Source organism: Carassius gibelio, chromosome A15, assembly GCF_023724105.1.
Source record: "Carassius gibelio isolate Cgi1373 ecotype wild population from Czech Republic chromosome A15, carGib1.2-hapl.c, whole genome shotgun sequence".
In the NCBI taxonomy this organism is placed as follows: Eukaryota; Metazoa; Chordata; class Actinopteri; order Cypriniformes; family Cyprinidae; genus Carassius; species Carassius gibelio.
In genome coordinates, this window is record NC_068385.1 from 10,600,059 (window position 1) to 10,612,420 (window position 12,362).

At 39.1% G+C, this 12,362-nt stretch overlaps 1 protein-coding gene across 5 annotated transcripts in view; it reads right to left on the reverse strand.

Moving 5' to 3' along the window:
- Positions 1-12,362, reverse strand: part of LOC128029170 (BCAS3 microtubule associated cell migration factor) — a 223,762-nt gene that overhangs the window by 52,019 nt on the left and 159,381 nt on the right. The window contains exon 23 of one of the 5 annotated variants that reach the window (XM_052616770.1): positions 5,767-5,912. The exons of the other annotated variants lie outside the window; for them this stretch is intronic. Coding sequence (XP_052472730.1) covers positions 5,782-5,912 — 131 coding nt within the window. The 3' untranslated portion in view covers positions 5,767-5,781. Of the gene's footprint in view, positions 1-5,766; positions 5,913-12,362 lie in introns of those variants that run through there. 5 annotated transcript variants of the gene reach the window in all.

The window sequence follows — 12,362 nt, forward strand, 5'->3', positions numbered from 1 at the left end:
TCCTTCCTTCTTTTTTTTTTAATATAGCAGATTTCCAGCTCTCATCTCTTCTATTATACTAAATATGTTACAGTCCTTTGAAAAGGTATCACCCCAGGTATAGTTTTTGTGTACAAACAGTGTACGACATGCGACTAAAGTTGATGAAACCACTGTAAAGGTGTGTGTTGTTGCACCTACTGTGACAGCATTGACAGCCGGGGTTTACTTTCTTGAGTTTGTAACTCAGAAACCATTGGATGAAGCATGGTGGTCCCTCTGTCATCATTTGCCCATGACCAGCTGATTAAAGCAAAGGAGGCCCCAGTGGGCAACATAACCATTAGTGTACCCCTGATGCTCAGGGAGGGGATGTTTGGTGTGATTTATTCAGGGCGTCACTCATGTCTATATGTGAGGAATGGCGAGTCCTGACCCCTGCAGGACAGGCCTAAATGTGGCAGAGAACGAGGCCCAGGCCAATGTTTGGTTCCCATGCGATCTTATTTACCCAGTGCTATTTTGGAAGTGCTTCGTGCCCCTTGAGCATAGTGCAGCCTGCCTCCTTTCTTCCCCTCCAGAGCCTCGGGTTATGTGAAAAGCCGGGGAGAAAGAGGAGTGCCAAGCCGCCTGATGTAGCCCTCCAGGCCTCTCCTACGTCAGAGTGACTCTCCGCAGGCTGTGTGGCCGAGAAGAGGAGGTGAGGTTACTCTGAAGCTGAGGTAGAAGGACTAAGGCAGCATCTAAATGTATTGTGACATTTGGTCCTGTTACAGTTCTAATGTGCATTATTTTGCTTATTCAGTGACCTGCTACATTACTAGTATGTCTACAGTGGAAAACACGCAGCACAACTAGTGCAGTCCAATTCAAATGACTCTTATGACATGGTTCTTTTCAGTGAATCCTAACTATACAGTGCAACTACTACTGTTCAATTCAAATGACTCACCCAGTGCAACCAATTAATTCTGATTCAATGTTTTTCAAAACCATAAAGTGTCACCACTGTAGTCTGATTCAAATGAGACTTATGAGATGGTTCTTTTTAGTGAATCAAATTCATGAAATGCAACCAGCATAATCGGAATCAAATGACTCTTATGAACTGGTTCTTAATGGGGAATAAAAATGATACCGTGATGGGGGAAACCAGCATCCCATTCTCACCTCTTGGTCAAATCTGATATGAAAGGGTTTATTCCTTGCAGACTCTTCCACTCTCTCTTGTTCCTGAGGGACATTTTATTCCCTTGAACTTTTCTCACCCCAATCTTCTCCTTTCCTCTGTAATCTGTGTTTGGAGCTCATCACTAACTAAAACAATGCATTATAAACCAGTGCTAATCTGCACCCGAGGACAGTAGATGAAAGGGGATAAAGTTTTATTGTGTGAGTGCTTAGCAAATTGGAGCCCTTTTACCTCCATCTAGTCCTAAAAAACTCCAACAGGCTGCTTTTTCCTCCTCCCTGCTGTCAGTGCATCTTTTCTGGTGACTCTGATATCTTGAGGAGTTGCATGTTGCTTCCTGATCAAAGCACTCCACAATCTTCTTTTCTAATTGCACAATTATCTCCAGAGTGCCTTGAATGGCAAAGCGCCTTTACAGGACTGCATCTAATGGCAGTGGCTATCAAAGCACAGCTCTTGTTTTCTGATGTATGGCCACAGGCTTGGCTTTTAAGGGAAGCGCAGCCTTTAAAGGATGTCTCTGTTTTACAGAGGCTGCAAGGTTAAACCCCTCTAAATAATCTGGACAAATGGAGCTAGTTAGGTGGTCTACATGTCCACGCGTACAGAAAAAGAGGGGGAAACATGTCAGGAAGTGGGAAAAGGATGCGAGACAAGAGACGGACAGTTTTGGTTCATTATCTGTAGGTCAACGAGAAGCTTGAATACTTGCCTAAACAAAGCATTTCTATACAATAAAGCAATGAAACCATGAGCAAACCTGCAGATAATATAAATGCACTAAACTGATGCACTAAAACTCACAAAAATAGTCAGCTGAAGGTTTTCTTGATTTAAACAGGATGGGCAGTTGAAGACAATTAGACAATTTTAATTGGAACAAAAATAAGAATATTTGGCATATGAAAACAAACAAACAAAAGCATACATTTCATTTAATTTTTGTAAAAGTCAATTTAAATAAATTAAATATTTTATTATTTGGTTTAACTTTGAAATCTCTTAAATTTCAATTTCGCTGATCAAAATTAGACACAAATTTGGTCTGTAAAATGGAGTAAAACAGCTTAAAATAAATATGACATTATAAAGACATAAAAAAAAAACATTCTAAAGATAAAAAAAAATTGTAAAAATGAACACTGCACTAAACTTATTGATAGTATCGACCTGAAGTCTATTGAATGAGACTCTTTCCGTTTAGGATAGAAGCTGAATGAAATACAATTCTGGGAATATTAAAACCTTTCCAAACCGCATTAGACCAGTTGTGAACGCGAGTGCAGATGACACTGAAGAGGCAGGCAGAGTTCCTCCTCTTCACAGCCTCAAGGACAAAGAGTTCATCAGCATCCAGAACATCTGTCTTGTCAAAACACTCTCAGAGCTGATGTGTAGCCTCTAAAACACAAGAGCATTCTTTGGCAACGTTGTCTACAGCGAATAAGTAGTGCAGAGAATAGGTAGAGGCATCACATCAAACGGTAAAACCGGTCAAAGTAAACGGATGTGAGACAAAGTTTGTTTTGTCAGCGACAAAGAGGCTGTGAATCAACAGCTAATTATCTCAAGGTCCAGAGAAAGCTAATGCCAAGCACCGGAGACAGCAAGAAGGTCCCACACACACACGCGTGCGTGCGCTGTGACCCTCGGATTTGTCACACTAATTTAGACCTTCTGGAGGGGATTTAATAGGTGAGTCTTACTTGTGAGGCAAGGTAACAGCCAGCTGGACTTTGGCTGGGAGGAAAAGAACGAAGGCGCCTGATTCGGAGCCACATACCCCCTCTTGTCCGTCTAATACCTTTATAATAAGCTTTCAGGGAAACAATGACACATTTTAATCTCCACGCACTTCTTTTGTCTCCTCAAATGGCCTCTATTATAAACATAAAGGATAGAAACAGAGCAGAAAAAGTAGACTCCTTTTCATCCTTGTGCAGTTTGCAAAATAACAGTGTTCTATAGCCAAGGCGAAGGTAAATGTTGCTTAACAAGTCATATTCATTCGGATTCCTTCAAAATAATCATGCCAGTCACCTTGCCACCTGCCAATCGGCTTGGCCAAATTCACCCAGAAAACACGCAGGATGTTGTTTCTGTGACCATCATGCTGAAAATATCTTTGTTGACCAAAACAGGCTGTTGAATGTGGCGCTTCTTTGTTTTCAAGCTAAACATCATGCCGAAAATAACAGTGCTGTCCAAAACAAGCGGTCAAAAAGTTCTTAGACTGACTGAAACAGATTCTAACCATCAGAGGAATTCTTTCCAACATACCTCTCTTCAGCACTGCTCGGACTGTACTGGGCTGCAATTAAGTGTAATCCATCCTGCACATTAACAAAACCCACGTGTACTTTATGAAAGCCTTCGGGGACAGAGCCAAAGCCAGATAAAGACACCGCTACTTAGATTATACCAACTCATTAATATGAGCTGAAGTTATAACTACTAGTCACACTAGCCACACCATTTGTTTTGTATTTTCATAGATGAACAGAGTAAATCAAGAGTGGGTTTATTCAACTGATTTAGTCAAACTGATCTACTTTTGCTAGTTTAGGAAATAAAAATGTAACTAGATTATGATTATATTTTATTAGTCAATAACCATTGAAACAAGCAAATCCAACAACCAAAAAATAAATCTACCAACATAGTAGAAAAATAGTAGAAGTATTTTGGTAGATCTGGTAATTATGCATATTTTTATTAAATCGTCGTATCAATATACACTACTGTTTAAAAGTCTGGGGTTCGTAAGATTTTTGTTTTGTTTTTAACATTTTTGAAAGTCTAATATGCTATGCTAGTTTTGCTGCTTAATATTTTGTGGATCTGTGATTTCTGTTTTAGGGCTCTTTAAAAAAAAATAGAAAATTCAAAGAATGGCATTTATTTGAAATAGAGATCTTGTGTGTTATGAGGACCAGAAAGAACCGGCAAGTGCAATTTCTATATGAGTTTGTGGCGTTCAAAATGCCAAACTCATTACGTGCATACAAAGGCTTACTTGCTTCAAATGTTGGCGGTACAAAACTAAAGTAGATCAACAAATTCAAGAGGGTCCTGTGAGTGGTTTGTGTGCTGCTCCATGTTATAATTAAGATGGCAGTGAGTGTTTTAAAAGCACAGAAACAGACCGAGGCACAGATGGCAGATGGATAAGAAGCGGGAAGAGGCAGAACTTTCCGGATGAGTATGAACGGGTGAGAGAACTCAAAAGCATGAAAGCGAAAGAAACAAACTCTCTGCATCTCTCTCTGCGTCCTCAGGCAGTGGTAATGCTTTGCACAGGCCAGCTTTGCACAAGGTCACCCGATAGCTGCTCACCCAGCTGTTTTAAAATGTAGTTTCTGCGTCTCTCTGTTTTTTTTTTCTCCTTCCTAATCTGTCACACTCCTGCAGATTATCACCAGAGGCAAAGATTACAAAAAACATGCAACAAAAATTAAATAAAAATGTAAATGAAAAGGAATCTGCCAAGCTCTTAATCCTGATCTGTAAGAAGAGGAGGACGAGCGGAGCGCCATCTCTACACGGAGGACCGCCTGTGGTTACGCACATCAGCCAGTGTGGCTAACGCACAGGAGGAGGCCGATAGCGGGATGCAGACAGATTACAGCTGGGCTCAGGGGTGTGAGAGCAGGGCTGGGGGCCACAGACCCCGCTGCTTTGGATCTGATTTACGACAGGCCTGAGGGGAAAGCTGGACCGGGCCATGAGCAGAGGGGGTATTGGGTTACCGGTCACCGTGTGCCAATGAGCAGGTCAGCGTTCCCCTCTTGTTTCTAGAGAGTGAACAGAGAACATGGGCGAACATTGTCTGTGGAAACACTAGGGTTGAGACCACGATCCGATATGATTCCAATTCTGGGAATAAGCTTTAATGCACTTATAAAAACAACAAAAGCACCCAAATGTCAGTTTTTTTATGATGCAAAGAGACAAAAATAAAATAAAATAAACGTATTCAAAATGATCGAATACTTAATTTAATGTCAAAGATTTTTACATAAACAATTTTTTTCTGTAATTTTCTGTAACAGTGTATGTAGTTAAACACCCACAGATATTGGCTGACATTAGCTGAGAGCTGAACAAATAGTGGAAACCAGCTGATGTTATTTCTGATGACATCATAGACAGCAGCAGGTCTGCATTTATAATGCATAGATCAATTTAGCATATCAAATATTATGTGCTGTCCTTAAGACAAGTGTTCACATCAATATTGCATCCTTAAAACATTTGGAGAAGCAAGTTCATTTACCTGCTCACAAATGTTTGCTGTGAGCGCCTTTCAGAACTAACAAACACAAAGTGCACGTGAGTCTTCAAAGCAGTGAGTGAGTTTCATAGATCAAATTTATACTGCAATTCAAAGAGCATAAAAGATGCCTTCATAGAGCACTAGGAAGACAAAACACTTAAATATTTGTGAGTGGAACTGCACATTGTAAAGCAAAGCACAACTTTTAGAATCAGAATGGTTTAAGAGAAAAATCGCGATGCATTGAAAAATCTATATTTTCTCCCACCCCAAAGACCCATGAGGCTTTATACGTGGGCTCTCTTGGGTTCCTCCTCTCACCTAAATCCTTCTCTCAAATGGGTAACTTCTGAAGCACATGCAAAAGCAAGAGCCGACCACCTTTCAGCACCTTCCTGACTGCCCCTGCAGACATCTTCCACTCATCCGTTCCTCCTTCCCACTCCATAAACAGTCCAGGGCTGGCTGTGTTGGAGAAGAGAACGGTAAACACACGGACAGGGTTCGAGATCGGGTGAGCGCAGCATGCATTCTGCAGTCAGAGTCCTGATGAGACTGAAGCATTCACACCAGCCCCTGACCGCCAGTTGACCCACGCAGATCAACAGCTGCCGTGCATTTGAAGTCCCCCTCACGAGCTCACGTTTCATTCAGGGACTTTTCCTGACAATATTATTCTGTGGTATAATCTGCCCCGTTAGATGCTTCAGTAACACCCAATCTAATTTGAATGCCGCTGTGCGTTCGGTGCTAGCTACCGATCCGTCTGGATCCAGAGGCCTGTTCTAAACCCGACCAGTCTGATTACTAGGAAGGACTTTGTTGCTTCTGTGTAGATACTGAAACAGGCCTATCGGATGCTTGGAAATGGGCACACACACAGGCAGATGGAGAAGGTGTGCTAAAAAGAGCGTGATGAAGGGGAGGTGTGCTCAGATCTCTTAAGGGTTTTCTTCAATGTACACTAACACCCCTCTTTCTCTCTTCCATGATTGTGCAGTCAGTGGAGAGTGATAAGAGCAGATTCTCCCAGCAGCACTGCCTAAGGCTAGAGAGCAGCTTTAGTCATTTAGCAGAGCAAGAGAGAGCGAAGAGGAACAATGCACAAACAAATCTAAATAGAGAGATCAAGACTGCACAGTAATTCATTTAACTATCCTTAGTAATATATTAGGCTGACTGGTGACACATTTAATGTAGTGACAGATACACAGTGACTGCAAATTCACTGTGAAGCTTTATTCACACCAAGAGTGATGTGACAAAGCGAAATGAAACAAAAGCCATTCAACCCAAGATCAAACTTACTGACTTGTTTTGTTTAAATTTGGAACACCAGTTCTGGACATATAATTAAAAAGATTATGCATGAATTGATAAAATATGCTGAATACCTTATATGCAATTTATTGAACATGTAAGGAGTTTCGGATAAAACATTTGTCCAATACGTACAAAAATCTTTAAAAACATAAAAAAAAACAAAAAAAAAAAAAACAGAACTTATATAAATAAATGACCTTATAAATAAATACAAATTGAAAATAAAATACTCTTGTAACACAAAACTGAACAAAACATACATCTTTATTAGAAAGTTTTTCAGCAATTTCCAGGGTTCAATCGCTTTACGCACTTTATGACATGGATGCTGTTAGGGTCTAGGCCAACCAAACATGTACGATGGAGAAATACGTTCACACACACACACACACACACACACACACACAAATGAAATGGCTAAAACTATGGGAATTTCGCATTTTTGAATGCTTGTTTAGAATCATATTACACAAGAGTTCACTGAGTTTTGTGAAGTTTTGAGCTCTCTTTAAGGATTTATAAGCTTTTGAGTACACTTTTATGAAGACCATACTTTAAAATGGCCCCGTTATGGCTGTCCAAATGCAAAGGTTCAATATATATATATATATATATATATATATATAGATAGATAGATAGATAATAATTATTGACCTCTAGAGAATTGTACTGTATTGATTTAATTGATTGAGTTCAAAACCTAGTACTAGTTCATAAAAGTATTTTTTTATATATATAATCTTTATATATATATATATATAGATAGATAGATAGATAATAATTATTGACCTCTAGAGAATTGTACTGTATTGATTTAATTGATTGAGTTCAAAACCTAGTACTAGTTCATAAAAGTATTTTTTTATATATATAATCTTAAATGTATAAAGAACAATTTAGTTGACAACATGTTCCTGTATATGTTTCGATAAATAGCTTGTTAATTTGTTGTTTGATATTTTGTTCATTTGATAGTTTGTTCATTTGTTGTTCACTTGTCAGTTTGTTAATTAGTTCATTTTGATAAATAATAATAATAATAATAATAGAGCAAAAAGAAGCATTCTTGCCATTGATATGTAAAAGCAAACAATTTTATATATTACAAAAACTGTAAAAAGACAATGCAATTGATGTCAAATAAAATATAAACGTAAAAAATTTATTTAATATAATTTTATCTATATTACACAAAATCTAAACTGTGGTAGCTACAAAGACTATACAAAATCTATGCAACTGCAACTAGTACTGCCCATTTTGGGCATGTGTACTCTAAACCATCACTCTAAATAATTTTCCTTTATAAAAAAAAAAAAAAAGGCAATGCCACTAACCACACATTACCCAACAACTATGCAAACAATTCACATCTCCAAATGTTAAAGTGGACAAAGTGAAACACACACACACTTGCCACAATACTAAAAGCCACATTCCTCACAACTAACACACCAACTTTTACCAAGAGCACTTTTCACCTCTTTATTAGCCATACTGATGCATTCCATCTCTGCAAGTATATAATCGCCCTTTGTTTGAGCACAGAGAACAATATTAACCCTCGGTCCTGTCATGTAAGCTAATTACCCCAAAAGCATGCAGGGGCCAAGAGCCCAAACACACAGCGACAGGATTAGCTAATCTACCACTCCTCTAGCTAGGACAAGAGCCACCCTATTCCACAACAAAAGCACAGACTTAAGGTTAAAGGTCTGTGCCTCTTAAATTCAATGTTCATGATTACACAACACTGTTGTTTCATTATAAACAATGTACGACTAATAAAACTGTGTGTGCGGTTTGCATATTGTAGCGTAGGGGCTAATGGCCTTGTTTGTCTCATTCTGTCGTTGTTTAACTCACAACGTTCCAGAAGTTCAAGTACAGTTGAAAGTTGAGGAGGTCAAGGCAGTTGTGGAAACCCAGGCTATCGGAAATGGGGCACAAAACACAAATGCCGTATGGACGCTGTAGCATGTGACCCCCGTTTCTCTCCTTTTATATCTCAAACACCACTGGAGTGTGTCTGGATCCTAAACACACACACAAAACCACAAACACACACATCCTCTCACACTCTTTCTCACCCTCATAATAGGCGCACATATGTGACCGAACATGGCCAGATTTTTTTTTTTTTTTTAAAGCACACAAATCATGCAGTATTTGAAACGACAGCCTACGGTTTACATTCTTTCGCCGGAGGAAGAAACAAATATGAACTTGTGGATTGATGCTCCATTTTTCCGTTTTCTGTGGACGCCGGGTACTGTTGATATGTCTAAAAACCAGAGTGGAGTAAATTCAGCCCATGGAGTTACATGTGGTGTTAAACTCCAGAGGGAGGCCTGCAAACCCCCCTGTCTCTGGTCTTCTTTAATCTGGGGTCCTGCACTGCTGGCCCTGGCTTATTCCTCTCAACACTCCCATAAAGATGACAAAGCCCTGATCAAAGCCAACGACTGGCCTCTGGGTTTATTTGAGCACAGAGTCATTCACAGCGCAGGAAAGGAACATACACATGGGCCATACGGGACGTTGACATGGAGTCACAGAGCCTCAGAAAGTGGGACGAATCGTTTAAAAGCCACTCGTAGACCTGCCGGGGTGAAAGTGACACTAAAGTGAGAGAAAGAGCAAAAGAGAGGAGAAAACAACACGGCTTTAGCACATCGGAACAAAATTCGCTAATGGAGAAGACATGCTAGTTGAGGGCAATAGCTCTGCGAAAGCCATTAACCAGCCAGACCCCTGACAGCCATTTCCAGCCGCTGTTTTTCCCCTTCTCTCTTCCTCTTTTCCTTCCTTTGTCAGTTCTGCGGCCGAGGAGGCTCGTGTTTCTCATGGGGGAGAGGAGGTGTGAGCGGCGGACATCTCTGACACCGAACTTGAACGTTTGAACCCACAGCTCTCACAGAGCTCAGTGGGGAAGAAGGCAAGATAAAGAAGTAGAGCAGAATGTGTGAGTGAGATATTTCAGAGAGCCTTTGATCCCCAAACACTGCTCTATAGATACACTTTTTACAATGACCTGACGGGGATGAAAGCATAACACAGAATCACGGGGAGTTTCATCTGTACACCCTGGGTTGAGGAGGACAATGGCCACATGGCGAGAGTGAAGAGGAAATTACCTCTAAAGAGATAAAAAAGATACAACATTAGTGCTATAGTGAAATTTACAGAGCCCTGCATATATTCACACAAATTAATCTCCTAATTTTAATCAATTCTTGGCCATGATTTAACTAAATGAAAAATTAATAATTTGTGGTTATTCGATCTATATTATGCGTATGTCATGTGTGGGACTCCATAATAATAATAATAAAACCTAAGACTGAGAATAAAGCAGTAAAGTTTTGAGAATAATCTTACTATAGGCCTTTTAAACAAAAATAAATTAAAGTTTTGAGAATTAAATCAAGATTTTAAGAATGAAGTCACATTATGGGATTCAATTTATAATATTATGAAAATAAATTAACAGCATTATGAGATTCAAGTATTTTGAAAAAAAGTTAAAATCACAATAATTAAGTCATAATGAAGTCGTAATGCTACAATAATAAAGTAAAAAATATGAGAACAAAGTCAGTCCATTATTACATTTTATTAAACTATTAACATTTTGAGATTCAATTTACAACAATACTCTCATAAAATCCAAATTTATTCTTGAAACTTTGACTTTATACTATGAATTGTGAGTTTATTCTCATTATATTACTACTTTAATGTCATAATGCTATAACTTTATTATTCTCATTTTAATAATGAAGTCCTGTCATTATAAGATTAAACAAGCAATATTTGAGAACAAATTTTCAACTTAATTCACAAAATATCACCAATATACTCTTGGATTATGAAATTGTATATTTTTCTCATTTTAATGTGATTAAACAAACTTTTCTGATCTGATTTTTCTGATCTGAACAAATCTGTCCATATTTTTAAATTACAGGGGTGAACTAAGGTACCACACCAATGTGTGGATGCTGACATATAGCCTTAGACAAGGAGAATGTGAGTCGAAATCTCTTTCGGACTGGAACACACACACACACACAGTGTGATTCAACCCCAAGCTTTTTTGACGGGCTGCAGATAAACCCAGCGACACCTAGCTGAGCCGCACAGGAGGGCCTGTTATTGAGCTAAGCTCTCAGGTGTTAGCTCACTGCCTGAGGACAACAGCACCTGCCTAGCGTGCATGTGTGCATCTGCGTCTCCGCGAGGAGGTGCCCGACTCCATGCGGCTCTTGACTCACACACATAGCTGCTCGAGCATTAAAGATGGGCTGCTGTAAATGAAAGGGGCTCTTGATGAGCGAAAAGCAATTATCAGTCTGGATATCATAAGAGCATCACAAGATGTCGTAAAACAGCTGTGGCCATTAGCCATACTTTGCTAATGCAGTAATGATGCTAAATTACATGATTACACTATGCTGATCTGATAAGGGCTAAAAGTGTGTGTTGTTTTGTTTCTATACGTGTCAGTCCGGGAGTGTTTGGTGTTTGAGAGCATGTATTCATATTTGATCTTGTGTAGCTAGATCACCTAACATACAATGCACATACAACATGAGCGGATAGGAAAACACACACACACAAACGTCCATCTTGGTCTGTCTTGTAGCCCATTGATGGGCCTTTAAATGTCAATTGCTTAATTTACTGAAAATATGTACAAACTTGCTATTGCCTCATAAATTCGAGCAGCAGGGCTCAGAGAGTTAATGAACAGCTTGTAAAACATGAATGAAGGGGTCAGGGCATTACAACGCGTGATACTGTGAATGAAAAGCATGTGAGAGGCTGGAAGTTTGTTGGCTTTCTCCCAGCCCATCTGACCAGCAGACCAAGAGCAAGGTACAAAGGGGAAGGGGGTGGAGGGAAGTTGAAGAGAGAGAGAATTTAAGGAGAAAGAGACAGGAGAAGTTAGCTCTATTCACAATTTGAATGCTGTGTTTGTCTTGAATTCAAAGCAATATATAAATCAACATCAAGTGGGGTTAAAAAGTATTTTCGAACACTTAAAACATACACACATACACACACACAAATGTAAGAATATCACCAAATGACATTCAGACATTTCTACTGTATGAATGACTTAAGTTTACAAACTCTTTTTGAATTGTGAATTTTCAGGGATGTTAATTTTCTGTTCTTTTTCTTAACCGACAAACAACGCTCGTTAACTGATTATTAACCGACACGATTATTTTTAATTAGAATTGAATTAAATTAGAGAGGATAAGTGTCTGTGACCCGTTAAAAATAATAACATTTGTTTCCCGGGGATTCATTTGATATGCGCAAAAAGCAACAAAGAACAGAACATGAGGATTCACGTCGTTCAAACCTTTTTAAATATTTTGATAAATTACTTCTGAAAATAAATAAATTACTTTTTAAACCGTTTAAAGGCTGGTTCACACGGCAGGATAATTAGGCCCATTTTAGCCCCGATTCACCCCTTCCGACAATCTTAGTAGGGGTGCTCCGATCACGATCGGCCGATCGTTAATGCGCATCTCGTCAGTAAAGCCGGTTATCTAATCAGCGTTTTTTGGCGCA